The following is a 19,590-nucleotide window of genomic DNA, read 5'->3' on the forward strand; positions in this document are numbered from 1 at the left end:
AGGTTCTTACTCTCTAATAAAAAGCTCTATCTCTGCAGGGATCCTTTCAATAACAATGTTGGACACTTAGAATTACAATCTGAGCCTGTCAGTGGTAAAATCAAGCACTTTAGTGGACGTTATTTGATGGTTTGCAATTGCCCACTGGGGGAGACATTGGAGACATTTTAATGGCTGACAGCTGTAACAGTTTTGCTCGATTCTGAACCAATTTCAAAAAGAGTCGTCACCATTAGTCACTTGGACACAACAGATGAAAAAAAAAAAAGTTGTTCTATGACATGAGCCTGTAATATAGATGTCCATATCGACTTTGTTTTTGTTATTCTCAAACTAAAATTGTAGGACGACATTTAGTACAATGATGAACTGGTGTAGTAATGTTGCCACACTCATTACATTCAGAATTCAAGACTGCATCACTGTCCTGCTACTACTGATGGTAAAGCACACCCTCGTTAAAGATAGACATGTATTAGCAATGATAAAAAAAGATACGTTAAGTTTAGTTCATGATATAGGCTAATTAACTTTCAAATTAGAAGAAACAAATCAAGCTTTTTAAAGTGTTAATTGGTTTCCTTGGGACATTTTATCAGGTCTGACTAAGTGCAAAACAATCACTTCAGTAAACTCCTTTATGTACAATAATGTAACCTAGCAACAGAGACAATTTACAACAGTCAACTTGAACTGTCTGAATATTTTAGGATTTCCGAAACTCAATGAATACCACACATATCATCACATAACTGTCTTGGTACTATCTAGCCATAACTATTGATATCTTGGCTCTGTCTTTATGTGATTGCTGGCAGTCCGATTGGTGTGTATCATATTTTAATTACCATGAACATTGCCTACATGTTTGATTTAAGCTACCTTGTACAGTCTTTTCCATGATTGGGTAACAGTCCTTTGTATGTGTGGTAAAATTAATTCAAACTGCCATCAATTATCCAATTAGCAACAAAATTTTGGTCAAGTCCATGACTAATACAACCTAAAGACAAATAGTAAGTTGATAACCAATTGGATTGCTTAGTTGGAACTACTACAGAGATCCCTTACCACTATGTTATATGGAAACTTGGATGCACTGGTAAAGTATGTGAATCTGTTCACTTATGAAACGAGTACTATGCAATACTGTATTACTCTTAATATACCTTGTGGCTCAATGTCCTCAAATGCAATATATACAGAAGTGGAAGTACTAGTTGTAGTGAAATTGCTGCTGTTTCTACATATTGAAAAGCTCCTCTTTATACTGACTTAAGATCGCAAACACTATTTTGTCAAAACTCAAATATGTAACATTGCGGATTCTTACGGAAGTTAACTCTGCAAAGTTGATTTAGCTGTTTTGTTAAACTGACTCCAGTGGTCTTCTGGGTTGTCTGAAATACTAATTTGAGTAAACATTTTCAAATCATTTTTTGAAACACTGGTGATGTGGCTCCATATTCATGCCTTATATGAAAACATTCTTCTCATATTTTCCTGCCTGTTTATTTCTGAGTGATGAGGCCGAATACCCCTTTTCAATACAATACAGACAAATTCAACAGCACCGCAGTGTGCAACCTGAAAATGCACCTCAGAATAGATTGAAAGCAAAAAACTCAATAAATTCCAAACTGAACTTTTGCAATAAGGTCATTTATATTGCAATGTGGTTTATGACCAGGATGACTGAGGACCTTCATCAACATCTTGCGATGTTATTGCATTTCATTACATATTACAGGTCTTTCTATTTTCCTAGTCTCTCAGCATACAGTATGTCTAATCTGCTCAGGATATTTGTTTACATTGGCAGAGCGAAGGCAGACAGAGGTGGTGTGTTTCTGCGCTGCTCGGTGATATCCGAGAGGAGGAACGTGACTCTCACCAGCCGCACAGTAAACCGTAGTTCAACCTCATTTTACCCAGCAGCACGTCATGGTGAACGCACCGCTCATCATGCGATCCACCCCGGAGCCGGTCTCTGATATCAATCTGCAGAGTCAGCAAGTTGTCCGAGCTGTGTAGAAAATGAGCTCAGACACATCCACGTACTAGAAATTAATGTTAAACGAATGTACACGCACGCAACACAATGCACACACAGCTCTTGTGGGAAGACATCTTTGATCAAATGTAGATAAGTGGTATAGATATGGGAAAACGACACAGATGTTTGGCGTAATGAAGACAAATTGTAATGACACGTAGGTGGAAGTGGGGTCATCCATCTTCTGCTCTCTAATACGAGAGCCTTTCATGTGGTCCAGATAAATCATAATCTCTACTAAATCTCGATGCGAGTGCCCTCTGCTTCTCACACGCAACACGTTTGTCCATTTGTGAGTCACCGTGCCTTCACTGTCTTCAGATGTATCCGAGCCACCCTCGTAACACTGCAGGAAAGAATGCAACCTGGTAGGTCGGGGTATCTTTGTGGCCCAGCAGTCTAAAATAATTATAACGGTATTATGCTGTAATTGACCCCCAGGGGAGAAATTCATTTCTTTTCATCCCTCCTGCCCTGCACAGAGAGGTGAGAGCACAGCGTCAGTGACAGAACAGCACCTCGGGGACCGTGGGGGAATGTAATGTTTTGCTCCAGGACACTTTAGCAGGGTGGTTTCTTCTGAACAGAAATGGAGGGGGGGGGTCAGGATTTTACCTTTACTGTTGTTTTTCTTGACTAAAATCAATTCAATCCAATCCATTTCCTCTCACTCTCAGGGGCCTGAGCATGTCCCAGCATGCATTAGATTAAAGGCAGAGAAACACTGGACATGTTGCCAGTTTATCGCAGGCCTCTGATCAGCTGATTTGCGTTAATCATTTGGTATGCAGTGAATCAGATGGGGATATTATTTATCCCTCTGTTTAGTGTATCACCTTGTCTTGGTTCCCGCCATTGCTAATTCCTTTAATCTCATCTGAGAGTTTTTGTATGTGATCAGACCACTCAAGCTGAGCGCCGTCGCTCGCCACGTAAGACAACTGGTCGGCAGCCAGACAGTTATATACACACAACCATCAATAGATTGATGGAACAACACTGACGTTCAAAGCAGATGGGAATTCAGGTCTGTGCAGCTCAAACAGGCTCTCTAATTATTAGCTGATTGTGCCTGTTGGCCAATAAATCATTGGCTGCCATGCGAAAGAGGTAGCAGTTGATGTTTTTTTATTCAGTGTTAAAGAAACTGACGATTCAAGCCTGCAACAAGGGAAAACTGTTGCCCAGCAGCAGAGGTGGCAAAAGTACACACATTCTTTGCTCAAGTGGAAGCACAGAAACTAAAACAAAAGACTAGCAGAGGCACGGATTCAACTTCTTTACTCAGGGTGGAGAGGAAAATACAGGTTCTGAAATGTGCTCAAAGTAAAAACAATCCTCTGAAGGACATTTACACCGGCTATTTCTGTGCAAATCAACGCTATATCAAAGACTATTGAACATAAAAGGTAGAGACAAGTAACAAAGACAAGAATTTAGGGGGTTTTTTTGTCTGTAAATTGTTCAGAGCAGCTTGTCAAATATAGATAATCAGGCAGTATTTGTCAATCTGGGGATGAAACTACTATCATTTTTCAGGAGGGAATTTAAAGTACAGTGACAAGTATTTGTTTAGTTTAGATTAGTATTAGTTCCCTGTATTTCCGTTTCTTGCAGTGTCCTCCGGCGGCAAATTAAGCCTGCTTTGTGTTGGTATTTCGACCACGGGCATCCCAATAAACAGGCTATTTATATACGTGCACCTTCACCACGACGCCCACCTGGGTGTACTTTGTGTGCTTCTGCACCACTGTTCACCTAGCAAGGGAGCTGTGCTGCAATCAGGGACTGTGCCAGGGAATATTTAATGTTTATGGCAGCACTGTCTCTCCCACGGGTGTCAAATGAGGAGGAATATTAGTGTTCTGAGCCATTAGGAGAGCACAGACTGGGGCTGACAATGAAAGACACGCGAGAGGAGGCTCGCGGTCTCCTCAGCAACGGATATTTTTAGAGCTGGTTTTTAGACGTGGCTCAGATCTTAAGAGCGGTATAGGATGAGTGTTGGGGGAGTAGCACTCTGCTCAAGAAGTTTTCTGCCGAATCTGTAGAATAAAGGTCCCTTCACTTTATCAGTAGATTAGACTTTGCACTTGATGATTTAAGTAATTTATTGGGTTTTGGCGCACTGCAACAGGTCATCGTGAAAAAAATAGCAGGCTAGTTAAATGCGAACAGTAATTATTGTTTTGGTTTGTTTTACGCATTGTAAAACCTTAAAGCATAACCCCTGTTGTTCAGTCTGGTTTGCACAAGCCACTGATTGTTAATCTGATGATATCATCGTCAGATAATTTTGATATATAACATAATTAATCACCAGATGACCCTGTTTGTCGCTGAAGAAGCAAACAAACAGGTAAATTGAGTTTTTTTTTTTACTTTCCACATTTGTAATTAATTGCTTCATAATTGTGTTTTCTCTATGCTCTTGTGTTTACAAAGTAAAATGAGATGGGAGATGGTGGTCTGGTTCACTTTAAGTGAAGTCTAATAAGTAGCAGTGTGCAGACAAGCGCAGGGGGAGTCTTTCTTTATCTATCTAATTACATCCTGTCCAATGGCAAAATGGAATCTCGCAAAGTGTTTTATTGAAAATCTGATTACTCTAAAGAGACTAATTTCATTATCTTAAATTAATATAAAATATGCAATCAGCAAGGCCAATTAAAAGCCACATGAAAATATCATAATGGAGCAGCCTTACTGGCTAAATCAATGTGCAAAATATATTTTAACATGGAAATAATAATAATATACATTAGTTTGGTGTTTTCGCATGTATGTGGCACCCCGCGAAGAGTGTAAGGAGAGAACAGAAAAACAAAGCTTTATACTCGGTGCATGTGGGGATTGAGTGTATTGTTTAGTAGTTGCTCCATGTCATGGAGACCGAATTGGTTCTCTTCAGTCAAGGGACCATATCCTGTACTTAGAAAGTAATGGATGGACAGATGCATGTGACTGACTGGATGGTTTGTAATGTAATGAATTGCTGTGTCTACCCCTTAAAAAGAAGAGAGTTCCAACACTGGTCCCACAGCGAGCCCCGTTCCGCGTGCCGTAACTCCCAGGGGCCGGGATCTCATCCCCTCGGTCCTCCTGGTTTTCTCTCTTGAGGTTAAACAAAGCTGCAGCCTGCTGCCTGGGTGATGTGATGGGGAGAAGAAAAGGAAGGCTTGAGTGCTCTGCTTCCACACAGCAGATGTTGGGGGAACTGGGGACTGAAGTACCACTGAGGCAAAGACATAGAATCTAATGATTGATAGAGCCTCTCAGAGCAGAGAGCCGCTGCTCTGCTGGTACTAAATTTCCCACGTGCCTGTCCGGGTAGTTTTAGTGCAGTGACACAGTGATGTAGACAGATAAACCTCGGCTTCAGTCTCAGCAAACACTGGACAACCAGGAGCACATACAGCAGACTGCAGGAATATACTGTGAACTGCTTTATTTAAAGATTAAAACTACAATAAATATACACATAACGACACACACATTCCTCTGTCAATAATCTTTTGTGCTGTTTTGGAAATCTCAATCCTTGTAAAACTGGGTGTGCATGCAGAAGCACATCAAGACTTAAGCCTGCTACACTAGTAGTCACCCCTATCAGTGAAAGAGCAGCAAGGAAGTGGTGTAGAGCTGCAGACTGTGGTGCAACAAAATCACAGCAGCCATTATTACTTGTGACGAAGATGTGGAGCTCTGGCTATATGTATCAGTATGAAATAAAATGATCAATTCATTTGTTTACTATCACATGGAAACAGATTGCTTCACAATAAGGGATAAAATGAGACGATCACACAGAGAAATGAAATGATCCTTCCCATGTGAATTACAGCAGTGATGAAATTGAGCACACTGCGGTCATTATTCAAGATCAGGTCAATGAATTTAAACTGTAAAAATTAACAAAGTTATTAGGTAATGTATTGGTGTTTTATAGATCGCTGTGAGGACTGCAACCTACACATCTTTTAATAATTAGATTTGGTTTTTTCACCTCACTGTTTCACCCTCAAGCTGTACAATGTGTCAGTGGTGTGCAAATGAGGAAATGGCAGACACAGACGTTTTTTTTGTCCATATGCATCGTTCATAAATCCTGCCCCCTGGCTAACTCGGGTGGTAACAGTACACAGACTCAAGTCTGGTACATGCCTCAGTTTTGGGGTCAGAGTTCAGTACAACATGAGAAAAGAAACAAAAAATCCGAAATGAATAAGGCTAGCTTTCTTTCACTTTTTCATTTTTACAATTTGTTTTGCACATTTTTATTTTTATCTTCTAAGTTACAGTTTGATCCACCTTGTGTCCATCTGAGGCAGCTGGTTCAGCCTGTAGGTCTTGAAGCAATAAGCAGTGAACGTTCACAGTCACATAAGTCATATTTGCCGTGTTGATGCATTTTTTTGTAAAAATGTGATGTATTTGTCTTTTACCTCCGAAATGTCATTAACCCTGTCTGCTTTCACATGTCCCGTTATACCCCTAGTTGTTCAGCATAATGGGCCAAATCACTGTGACAGTCACTTCTGGGTAGAAAACTGGAAGTTGTGTGCAAAAATAGCAAACTTGTATATTTCTGTTTGTCATTTCCAGCTGTAACTACAGTATGACCTTTAAATATGTATAATAAACATGATAGTCTAACCTTTCTGATGTTTCCACTGTGCTTTGCTAGTATCTTAAATATTTACAAAACAGCAACATCTCAGACTAACTGCTAGTTTTGCTTAAAAACTCAAACTTTTTTTTTTTTTGTCTCTGGCCCAAGAGGTAAATAAGGTCTCCAACCTGGCATCCGTGAAAGTTTGTTATTAAATGAATGGGATCAGACATGCATTTTAGCTTAATTACATGTATCTACTTCAATATAACAAAAAAAGACAGTGAAGTTGTATGTAAGCTGATGTGTAATGGTGGGGTTTTCCATCTGGAAGTTGTTGTAAACAAACATTGTGATCTGGTCTATATCTACCGTGGAACCATTGGAAATCCTGACTCTTTCTGATGAGATCTGCGTTCACTGTGATATCCAAGTTAGACATAAGAAGTGGAAAAAAAGTAAATTAGTAAGTGTTCGATGTGGCTGTGCTGAAAAGAAAACGCTCTTTCCTGAGTGCCAAAGGAAACATGCCCTTATAGAAGACATGGGCCAGTACACACAAAGGAATGAACCCATTCCTCACAGTGTTATCCATTAAACAGCTGAGTGAATGTTTAAGCCAGAATTTGTTCATGTTCTAGCTGTGACATGCATGACCAAAGGAAACCCACAGCCCCAGTGGAGGACCAAAAACTACGGGTTTTTGAAGAAAAAGCAAACATCATTAACTTCATCCAGAGTGCACTATCAGGACAACAGAGCGTGCCGCTGACTCAAGTCCCTCACTGACTTAACCGAAAGTGACTTTTTTGTACCCATGAGCGGTGCAGCCCGACAACATTGTTAAATTAATGGCATCCCCTTTTCTTTACTCATATTTCCAGTTACCCAACCTATTAATTCCTGAGCTGGGGCCAGGCTTTGTTTTATGGTGTGAGTCTGGCTGCCATGAACAGAACTAGAGGGTATTATTCCTGCATTGATTGTTCATTGGGGCTGGCTTTGTACTGTGTCACGAAAGGGAAATTCATTAGCATGCACATAACTCTCCGTGGCATTTTGGCAAGGCGACAAAAGGGTTATCCTGAAATGCTGCATGGGGAATTAAAAGCCTTTGCTTGTTGGTAACCATGGGACGCCCCCTGCCGCATTTAGACGTGCTCAATACCGGAGGGTTAGGACTCTCTTTTAAACCAATCCGGGGGGAATTACAGTAGTCGTAGGTATTTCCTAACGAGGTGAACTGATCAATTTCTCTGGACAACGCTCTACGTTTACAAGCATGTTGACTGGATTTGTGTCTCTTTCAATCTGAGATGGTTCAATCTTAAGATTTCAAAGAAGATATTTGGTAAACGAGAGTTTTTAAGTTAAATAAAAAGCAACAGCTGACGTAACAAGACAAATGGCTCAGACCATATTGAACCAGTTTTTCAATTACAAAATTTATGTACTTCCAAATGTGACCCAATTCCCCCTGGTCTCCCTGGCAGGACCCATAAACTGAATTGATGGGTCTCTATGTCTCAAAAGTTGCCCCTTGTGGTCTGAGGAAAGATTTTTTTTTTTTTAATACCTTTCATCCCTCAAGCTGGGAAATATTGCACCTGTACACGTTTAATAGCACATCTATCATAAAATAGAAAAAAGTCAAGAGGTTTGAGAAAGATTTTTATGGGTTAAAAAATAAGTCAAACATATTTCAAGAATCCAACAAATAATTCTGCTGAGTGAGAAAAGAAAGAAAGAAAGAAAGAAAGAAAGAAAGAAAGAAAGAAAGAAAGAAAGAAAGAAAGAAAGAAAAGACACACATTGTACCGCAGGATATTTATGCACTTGATGTTAATGTGTCTGCTAATGAGATCTGCTCAGACGTTTCACAGGTAAAACCTCTTCAATATGGAAACTTTTCTCTTTTTGTCTTCCAATTAGGTGGTCTGTGCATCTCCCAGACAGTGAAAATACCCCGTGAGCCAAAATCTGGAGAGTTTGACAAGATCATCCGCCGGCTGAGCGAGAACCCTAACGCCCGGGTCGTCATTATCTTTGCCAACGAGGACGACATCAGGTGAGTGCAGCAGAATCCTAATTGCTTGTCGGCTAATATCGCTTTAACCCAACTTATCTCAATAAGTCATTTTTTTTTATTTAAACAGTCCAAAATCACATGCCTCAGGGGGCTTTTACAATCTCTACAGTTTACAACACCCTCTGTCCTAAGACCCCCATTTCAAGTCAGTGAAAAAAAAAAAAACTTTAGCAGGGAAAAATGGAAAAATATGGATAACACAATGTGGACAACACATCTCCTCACAGCCACTTAAGCACTCTCACCCACTGATTGATATTTCTTTTGTAACATTCTTATGTAACATTCCTGTCATATTTTCTCCTTGTGAGCAATTAAACTGAGTTGAAGTTAAACTTTAAAAAAACCCCAAAAAAAACGTGCCATTATAACTTCACCCAGGGGCTGCTTTTGTAGCATGCATTAAATTGTCTCCTATATAGTATGTTTAAATGGAATTACAATGCCTTTTCGTTTTTGAATTACAGTATACTACTTACACTTTATATACACACATACACACACCAGAGTTCAAAGGGTCATAACTACATTTATTTGACAATAGCATCTACAGTTCACTGTTTAGTCAGGAGTTACATACAAAACACTCAGAAAGGGATCATTCTAGATACTGCAGACTTAAGCTTTTTGCTGATAATACATCTGCTGAGTATTTTTTCACTGCAGTAATACTACTGAATACTGCTAAAATGATCCAAGAGCTACTCCCATCACTGATACTACCTCTGCTATATAACTGTTCATGTTTCCTTGTGCTTCAGATGGATTTTCCACTCAATTGTTGGAGATTTATTAAGACCGGTAGACTGTAGTAACAACTAACAAGATTAATTACTTCGTAGGCTGGATCAACACACGCAGCACTGTTGTGGCCCTCGTTGTTCCCCAACAACCGGTTAGTAGGCCAGTGTATTCCTAGTGGAAGTGGGCAGTGATTTGGGGCGGTCTCTTCATGATGACCAGGGCAGAAGTCCCAGTGCTCATTGACTTAATCCGGTCCTGATAACGGGTAATAGTCTGGATATATAGTAATTACAGAAAGCCAGGGGGATTTCAGCGCTGCATGCCTGCTTTATCCTTGAACCCAGTAAGTATGAGCTGGCAGCGGCCTAATAAGAACTCAAAATTGTCTGCAATTCGACTTGAGCTGCTTGGATGGAGCCCTATAATGTTATACTGTTCTAGTTATTGGGACAGCGGTAATATATTGATATGATTGTTATCATGATATGAGACTATATACCGCATCATCTTATCATTTACTTTACCACTGATGATTATTTATCAAAAGTCTCGACGGGTTGATATTCTGTAGCACCAGTTGTCATTGCTGCAATTGTGTTACACCATTGATATGGAGGTATTTGGTAAAAAATAGGAATGTCAGTTTAGGTTGATTTTGGTTTGATAGCCTTACACTCATTGACTGGTAGCTAACTTGTCAATTCTTCTTCTTCTCTGTGTTTAATCACCGTAGCTCTCAATGGCATAATGCACTGGCCTTGAGGTACCAGGCTAGCTCTTTCAATCCCTTGCCCTCGACCACACTGATTGGCAGCATGTCTCCTCGGACAAGCTTATCACACTCTCTCCCCCCGGCTAGCAGCATCGTGATCTTTTTCTTCTGCAGGGTGTACAGCATAGTGCTATTACTATTACTAAACTGAAGAGAAGCATCACACGTTTTTTTTTTTTTTGAACTTATATTACACTTTCTGGGGGAAAATCTTCCCACACTGGGCTTCTTATAGTGTGCTTCACACTTTGCCTCCGACTGTTCTAGTGAAGCCGTTAGCAGGGAATGTGTCTGTATACAAAATATACCACATACACCACTGGTCAAGAATATTCTCAGTGGGTACATGGTTAAATGTTAACAGTTGGTCTATGTAGTCCAAAATATTGTGATATTTGATTTTGTCAGCTAGTCTTAGCATCTATGAATTGCTTTTCAGGAGACACATTTTTATGTGCATTGTGATGAAGTCTAAAAATATATTTCTATTTTTTTATACTAATTGTAGAAATATATGGGGGTGATAAAGAGAAAAAAAGAGAAATTTTGTTTGTGGGTTAGCCTGTTCCAGTCCAGCCAGGTTTAAAGGTGTCTTTTAGCCAACTGTTCTTTGTGACATTTAGTAACATGAGCACAAAAATGTGATTAGATAGATGAAAAACTTATTAGTTGGGATGTGTGTCTGGGCCAACTTTAAGGTAGTGTACATGCCCCTTTCACGAGCCTGACACAACACCTTCACTTCTCACTGTGTTACTTTCAAATCAGACCGTCTAATCTCGTCTCCATTATGCATTCTCCTGACGGTGAGAAAATCTATTTCTCTCATCTTTTCCTACGTGGAACACATAATTGCATCTTAAGACATGCTCATTTCTCTGAATTCGTGGAGACCAGACTTGGGGGAGAAATTCATTACCAATCCAACATGAATCTCTTGGGTCATAAAACTAATGTAACGAGACATAAAGTTACTTGGATGACTCACTGTCATCCACTCATATACATTTTTACAAAGAAACTGTAGCCATGCTTTGACAAGGCTATACCGTCCTTTATGCAACAACAACAACCGGCTGCTACGATACACTGTGATGCGTATTTATTTTTTTGTCTGATCATCTTAGGGGCGAGGTGAAGGTCGGTAATGCATCACATGCCAGGTGGCTGTGTTTTAATTTTATGTTGCTGTGCTCAAGCTTTCTTGATATAAGTCTGCTGCAGCAGCAGAACTTCTAGGCAGTTTTTTCTTTTTTTTTTTACAGCTCCCCAAACTTACTTCCACTGGCAACAAGCCTGGACAAATGTGGCAAGGGTGTCATTCTGCCACCGCCAACAAGAACTCCACAGTACTGGGAATGGATAGTGTGTCTATGGTGGCTGTTCAGTTCTACTAAAGCGCCTCAGTGCCACTTTGTTCATACTCAGAATAGAATATTCTTGTCATGGCATCAGCTGTATGGCAGCTACACTGTCTTAAGGGTACATTTAAATAGCAAACCTATTTTCTTGGGTAATACATCACTGTATGCCCGTGAAATAAGTAAAAAAAAAAAAAAACACTGACAAGTCAACATCATACAATTATAGCTTGCTCTCCCTCTTCTTTTTTTCCCCAAAGGCGGCTCCTTCAGGCAGCTAAGAAGGCCAATCAAACAGGCCATTTCATCTGGGTGGGTTCAGACAGCTGGGGCTCCAAAATCACCCCGATACTGAACCAAGAGGAAATGGCAGAAGGCGCCGTCACCATCCTACCAAAACGACAGTCCATCAAAGGTATTCATGACACACGTCTTGACCTTACCCTACAGAAATGTCATCAACGGTTAATTTTCTTCTATTTTTTCTTCTACATACAAAATAAATTACAGTTTGATAAGTCATTGGTGTGTTTTACCCTCTAGTGTTTTTCCCACGTGCAGCCACATTGAACATCAAATGGTCTGTCATCGCCGTCACTTACCATTTCATTTTGACTCCCAAAAAATGTGGTCAACGGTGAATGTCCATTCGTAACAGAAAATGCACTTGCAGACTACAGCACAATATGAATACAGCAGATTCCACTGTATGTTTCAGTTACATCAGATAGCTGCATACTCCCCTATGGCTGTTGAAAATTCTTCAGAACTGGGTTTAATGAAAATGTTTTGAAAATAAAATCATTCATCAGAGTAAATTCAGCATGGTAGAATGGTAATCCCTTAACTACTCTGTCAAAGCTGACTTCATTCCAACTGTTTTACTAGGAGTTTGGACTGCTGATGTCTCTGATTGAAGGCCTTCTGTTCTGGTAAATTTGAAGCTGGGCTTTGAGGAAAATACTCAGCTCATCGCCAAAGTTTTAACTGGACCAGAAACTTTAACCTGATCAACAACTAACACGATCAAAGGTAAAATCGTTCAATTCTGACAGCACCTTGTTTCTTTCAGGTTTTGACCGCTACTTCATCAGCCGGACATTAGAGAACAACAGGCGGAATATTTGGTTTGCGGAGTTCTGGGAGAATAACTTCCAGTGCAAGCTCAGTCGGCACGCAGTGAAGAAAGGATCCGGCATCAAAAAATGCACAAGTGAGTCCACAAGTCTGCAACACATGCACTTGGTCAATGGAGAGGTGTATTGATTGTGTCTCCTTTGAATACATTATGTGTGTATCTGTGTACTTAGTATGCATAGGTAAATGTATTTGTCATCCAGGAAAAAAAAACAAAAAAACAATCAAGGTGCTCTAATTTAAGTTAAATGTAATAGGTGCACACATAAGTGAATGTGAGTCTCTGATTCCATTTGAGAGAAAGTAATGCTCCCATTAGCTGTCTGTTGGCAAAAATAGCAATCACAGAACTACGCCACGGCATGCGCTGAAACTATAATCAATAGTAAATCCAATCAGCCCCATTAGAAACAAGCTTTCAGGTCATTTATGTCAGTGGGCTCTGCAGACCCATCTCCCACCCCAATCAGGGCATCTCAAGAACTCTGATTTAGAGCTGGCAGGTGTAATGTTTCTTATTAAATCTCATATATTAGTTTTATGTGTTGGAGTTTCATACAACAGAAAAAGCAAGACAGGAGAATCAGTCAGAGAAACGCCGATTTGCTTGTAGGGTTAACTAATACTGCTAATGTCAGAGTGCAGACCACATAAACTGTGTGCTGCTTACAGAGACACAGGAAAGCTGGCATAGTTATACGAATGATTCAAAGTTGTAAGATATTTCCAGTAAAGAAAGTATCAGTGCAATAGTCTAAATGCCAGAGCTTTCATGTACTATTGTAGGCTATCGATCCTGAGGAGAGGGCAGACATCTGATGTTCATTTATATCCCAATACACATGAGAAAACTCCCACACACTGTTTCTCTGACTTCTGGAATATTTGTTAATGTTGTCCGGTATGTTCGATGTTGATCAGGTACATGGGGAGGCATGCCAACTGTTCCTTATGGCTGTGCTGTATACATAGAAGCCGCCTCAGTCATCCAATCACCGGAAGACAGCAGTTGGTGAATGAAACACATGGAGCGAACACAGCTGGTGTGCAGCGAGATTAGAAAATGATCTAAAATGCATGATAAGCATTTGAAACATAAACAATGTAGGTTTTCTTGCCCACCTGCAACCACATAGTCTTGTGGACTTTCAGTTAAAAAATATGGATGGAAAAAATGTAAAGTCTTAACCTGCTGTTAAACTATAATGATGATTGTCTAAACGGAGACAGACAACTTTTCAACTCTCTCCATCGAGTAAATGCCCATCCCGTCGATCGTGTTTTATCTCGGCCTTGATCATTTTTCCTCTTCGCCATCTTTGCCTCCTCCATCAGTGGGGATCTTCTCCTTCTGCAGTGTAGAGTTCCCATAGTTATTCCTGTTGTTCCACCTTTACCCGTTGACTGCGACCAGGGAAACAATGCCTCCTCTTGTTATGGAGGACACACTCCCCTTGTGCCGTAATTTGACCTTTGTTTTTTCTGGGAAAAATGAGACGAGTGGCAGACCGAATTGCATACTGAAAGCAAGGATTCAAGGGAACAAATCTATATGTGGATGGTGTCTTTTCTTTTCCACAGTTATCTCAGTACACTGTGCAATATGTACTCACTTTAAAACGTTAAGTTAAAGCAAAAAAAGTTGTCTACTGCAAGTAAAATATGTATATAAGTGACATTTACTGTTGATTGATACAGGAGAAGTTCTCGTTCCAGTTTGCATCTGAATTGTTCATAATAGAACCATTTACTGTAATTCGGGAAGAAAAACAGTCTTCAGTCTCAACATTTTCGTGCGCAGGTACACCTGTTGCACGCTTCACTGTTCTCGCGACAGAAAAGCAAAGTCGTAAACAGCAAGATGCTGCTCAAGCCCTTTCGGAGAGTGAGTGAGGCACTCTCATTCGAAGACGTCACAATCAGAACGATGTGCAGAACAGATGGTATAGTCATATTGTGTTTTTTTCTGAAATAGAATAATTGGATTTGGCTTTCTAATCTGGCTGATATAGGACACAGCGACCTCAAAATGTCACCAAATACCATAGGTGACGTGCTAAATTGGTACAATAGATGAATAGGCAAAGCTAAACAATTAGGCAGAGATTTAATTGTCGCTCCTCCAAACAAAAGTGTGTCCCCTGGCAAAAGGGAGAGATGCTTCCAATAATCCACACTTCGAGAGAACTAGTCATCTGAAATGATTTCTGTAGACCTATTTATCAGTTGTCATGGTGGCTGCTCTTGAGCTAAATTGCTGCAGGCCCTTTTCTTCCTATGAGTAGCCTCTGGGGCACAGTACATTTTTACAGGCAAGAGGTACAATCATTTCACTCACAGCCTTTTGAAATCACTATCCTCTCCATTGTTCCTCCTGCAAGCACGACCATTTCCTGTCCTCACTTTTTGTCCATCAGTCACCAGAATACCGTACTGCGTGTAGACCATGCAAAATACATCAAGTACAGTACAGTCCAATCTGTTGTTAACTCGATTATATTGTATTAAAGTAGCCTACACAATGCCAGTATAATATTTTCCTTTTTTTATATATATATATATATATATATATATATATATATATATATATATATATATATATATATATATATATATATATATATATATATATATATATATATATATATATATATCAGGATCTTAATATTCAGAAAGTGTAAATTCCTCTGTGAAAAATCTGTGGAAGACTGTAATCATACACCGGGACTGCAAAATGATATTCTTAAAGTACTAACATGATTAGATGAGCATGTAATTATTCCATTTGCGAGATATCAAAGCTTTTAATCGCACAACACAAATCACAGGGAACTGATTTATGTGCCATAACAGCAGGGTAGTAACAGGTCATTTTCCAGGCCTGAGACATGAAATTGTACCTGGCGTCGACAGCAAGGAAAACAACACGGAGTGCAGATGTATAATTCAAATGCTACTGCTGTTGCTTTTTCCCCCCAGTGTTGTATCTGCTGCCCGAGAGGCCGGGATTTACTTTGTAGCTTCAGATCTACATCGTCAACCCCAGCCCACAGGTCATTAGACTGCTCTGTGTTTTCCTTTTCCCAGGGAGCAGCAAAACACTGTCAAGACTACCTCAACGGGCCATAAGCTGCCTACTTGAATTTTCAGCAGATGTGTTTGAATACACCCTGTTGTCAGTTTATTAGGGTCACTCAGCTAAAACTAATGCTGTTTAATGCAACCGTGCTGCAATAAATCCCACGTTTTACTGATGTTGTTCAACTGGATGTGTCATTTATATAAATAAGGGGGGTAAAAAAATAATTATCATACAGTTTTACAACTCTCTCAACACTCGCACAGTGTGTGGTAAAATCTAAAGCTCGACAGGCTTGCCTTGCCTCTGAGATCTGATTGGACAATGGCTGCCTCTGGGAGGGGTTTAGCAAATAGTCAATTCCACTATACAAAAATTCAGTAGCAAAACAAATAGCAGAAGCAGACAGGTCGCCATTGCTGCAGTGGCATCTCCATACTATTCTGTGTAATGTCCATCCATCCATTGTCTGTAAATGCTTTATCCCTTTTTTATGGGGGAGGGCGAGGGCAGGGTACTCCCTGGACCCTCATCGCAGGGCCCTCAGTGATGGCAGAGGCTGCCATGCAGGGTGCCAACCACACATCAGGAGCAATTTGGGGTTCAGTATGTTGCTTGAACCAGCGACCTTCCAATCACTAGCCGACCTGTTCTACCCGCTGAGCTACAGCCGCTCCTGAGTGATGTCATTTTTGACAACATGTATCCGAGGAAATCTGGAAGAAGCTATGCAGTTCTCAGCTGCTCCGACAATCGTGGCAAATATAGACTTTGAAAAACGGCGCCATCCATGATCCACTAACTAGTGGACACCCTGCCCTCGCTCTTCCCCTCCCATCGACCGTCGCTATTCTATGTAGGCCTACTTAATACTGTTGTTTCTTACAAACTTGTCAGTGCATCTGGCAACAATTAATTTTCATCCACACGCGGCTCACCTGCTGTTATGACAACGGAATCAAAAGCCTAAACAACTTTATAAAACCTAGTGTTGCTGTTAGAGAGAAAACTCCTGCCACAAGTACACAGCTATGCTGTTTGAAATACTAAATATGACTGGCTTTGTAAAGATTTACATGCAGCTAGTACAGTAACAGTGGTATATTAAATAATACTTCAACACTTAAAATGTGGCGGAAAGGTCAGAATTTTGTCTTCAGTCAGGCTATAACCATTGTCTAACATGTAAAATCGGAATTACATTAAGATTTTCATCCCTATAAAGTATCTTCATCAGTAACTGGGGGCCACTGTCGAACGTCATCAATCCAACTACCCACTGTGTTGTCACCGTCGGCAGACATCAGCAGACACTGATTCACTACCACTTGCCAACACAGTAATAGCCCTATCGCTTGATGTCGGAAGGCGCTAAATTGGTCGTCTGATTGGTCTTTGTTGCCCGACCTGACTGTATCCCTCCCCTTGTGTTTCAAATATCAAAACTGTGCTATAAATCACAGAACACTTCTAGTTTCTCTCCTAAAAGCAGACATGGGTTTGGTGTCAACTTGTTCCAGGGAGTGACACATGTAAAGGTTCATAGGAAGTACAAACAGAGATTTACCTTGCTGTGTAGAATTCAACAATTCTCTGGTTTCCTACTTGATCTGCTTGCAGCATTCGTAGTACACCACACTATTTCACGCTACTGAACCATAAAACATGATCCTGTTTTGCAGAACAGAATGAACAAGAATTGGCTGATACGACCGAGAACTTGTGAAAAAGAGAGACAAATTGGTAATAACAGAGAGAGGGTTGCACGGTATCACGGCATCAGATTCTCCTTTATCATCACAGTTGGCCATTAATGAGCAGGGCTGACACATCAATCATAATTACTTGAGGGCGAGCAGATAAACTCTAGTCCTCCAATCTGTCTTGTTAAAAATGCTCCTGCATAAAAAGCATGACAGCAGATGTTTCAGTGCTTTACTGGTATATCTCTGGTTTGAACAACAGCATCACTCAGTGCTTTGCATCCTTTAATAGGAAGCAATTCTGAAAGTAGAATACAGAGCAGAGCAATTTGCCAACAGTCCAGGCATTTCACGCAGAATTTCCTGTAATTAAAGTTTTCTGTCTTGGCGAGGATGACACTCTCTGCAGGTGTGATGCGTCTGATTGACGTCATTTAAGCACATGTCGAGTTTCACAGTTTGAATGGAGGCAGTCTGGTTTGAGTCACTCTGCTGCTTTGCATCCCTGCAGACATGAGTCATCAAGGCTACCAAACACAAAGTACATGCCTGCTCAACTTGCTGACGTCCACCGCACACTGAGGACATCAAGGACACCACGTGAAGTGAGGCATTGTTTGACACAGCCTCGATTTCTTGAGGTGCAGCGCAAATGTCGAGGTCTGAAAGATAAAAAAAGCCAGACAACAAAGGGAGGTTTTCTACACTGTGGAGAAATTAAGATTGAACTGCAGTGGTTCAGAATAATTACTGTGTGCGACGGCAAAGAGGAAGTCAACTTCCATTGTCTTACATTTCCTAAAATCAATTCTTGTTTAAAGGCATTTAGAGCAAGACAAACTCATTTGCCAGCCATAGCTTGCAGCTGCAGCAATGACTTTACTCCATCTGACCGACCGTGTCCTTTGAAGCTGTGATGACAAGCACTCTCAAGCACTGCTGTCTATTTTTGTTCCTCGGGCGATGATGCCCAATCCTCTTAATTAGAATAAGAAAATGGGAGGGGTTCCTCATGGATGTCCAACATTTGTCAAACCCCATGCCACGGCCATATTAGGAGATCATTTTAACTTTCACCGTAGAAAGTTCATGCCAAAGTAATACAGGTGAATAAAGTTGGAACCGGAGTTTGCCCCAAAAGGCTTATAGCCTGCTACAGTATATTATCATGCAGAATGTTTACTGATAGATATTGACAACAGTGTAATTTCATTTTAGTGTGAGGAAAGAAGCAAAAAGCAATTCATATAATGTTGCACAATACGGGTGAAACGATGGATAAAACTGTGCTTGGTAAATGGACTGTACCGACCACTCAAAGTACTGTTAACACTCTCACACACCGGGAGCAGTATGGGGTTCAGTGCCTTGCCCAAGGAAACTCCAACATGTAGACAGGGGCCAGAGCTGGAGATGGAGCCAACCCTGTTGGTGGGCAACTGCCCTTCCTCGTGAGCCACAGCTGCCCATTAAGATGTGAATTTAAATCTGAAATGGTCGAAGACTTTGGATTGAAGTACGTAATAAACATGATGGGGGCTGCTACTAATATTTGTTCTCATATGAACATAGGACACATTTTGCAGAAGAAAAGTTGAAGAAGTCAGAGGTATCAAATGTTGAAACCATTTAAAAAATAAATACAGTAAAACTCAAAAAAAAAAAAATTAAAAGTTTGTTTATAGTCTGAAAAACAAATCAATCAATCAAATAATCATTTCAGCTAAACATTTCACGTGCATAAATATGTCATCTGTTGCCTAAAGTCTATAAGAATGGCCATTATTACATGAATACCCTGTTGTGAGCCCATTAGTTTCTGCATTTTGCACAGAAATAAAGATGAATGATCGACAAAAAAAAAGATACATACCGTATTTCTATCAAACAAATAAAAATACATATGAATATATCAAATTATGAAAACAGTGTTGTGCATTATTCTGAAAAGTGGACTCCCACCCCACTCGCTCTAGCCTGCTCCACTTTGCTAAATCATCGGATCACATAAGTTGGAAAGAAAGCTTGTCATTTTCA

At 40.3% G+C, this 19,590-nt stretch overlaps 1 protein-coding gene across 1 annotated transcript in view; it reads left to right on the forward strand.

Annotated features, from left to right (window-relative positions):
• Nucleotides 1-19,590, forward strand: part of LOC119023374 (metabotropic glutamate receptor 4-like) — a 194,465-nt gene that overhangs the window by 146,414 nt on the left and 28,461 nt on the right. Inside the window, exons 4-6 of the mRNA XM_037105261.1 lie at nt 8,601-8,736; nt 11,895-12,049; nt 12,707-12,847. Of these exons, the coding sequence (XP_036961156.1) occupies nt 8,601-8,736; nt 11,895-12,049; nt 12,707-12,847 (432 nt within the window). The remainder of the gene's footprint in view (nt 1-8,600; nt 8,737-11,894; nt 12,050-12,706; nt 12,848-19,590) is intronic.

This window comes from Acanthopagrus latus, chromosome 7 (assembly GCF_904848185.1).
Source record: "Acanthopagrus latus isolate v.2019 chromosome 7, fAcaLat1.1, whole genome shotgun sequence".
Classification (NCBI taxonomy): Eukaryota; Metazoa; Chordata; class Actinopteri; order Spariformes; family Sparidae; genus Acanthopagrus; species Acanthopagrus latus.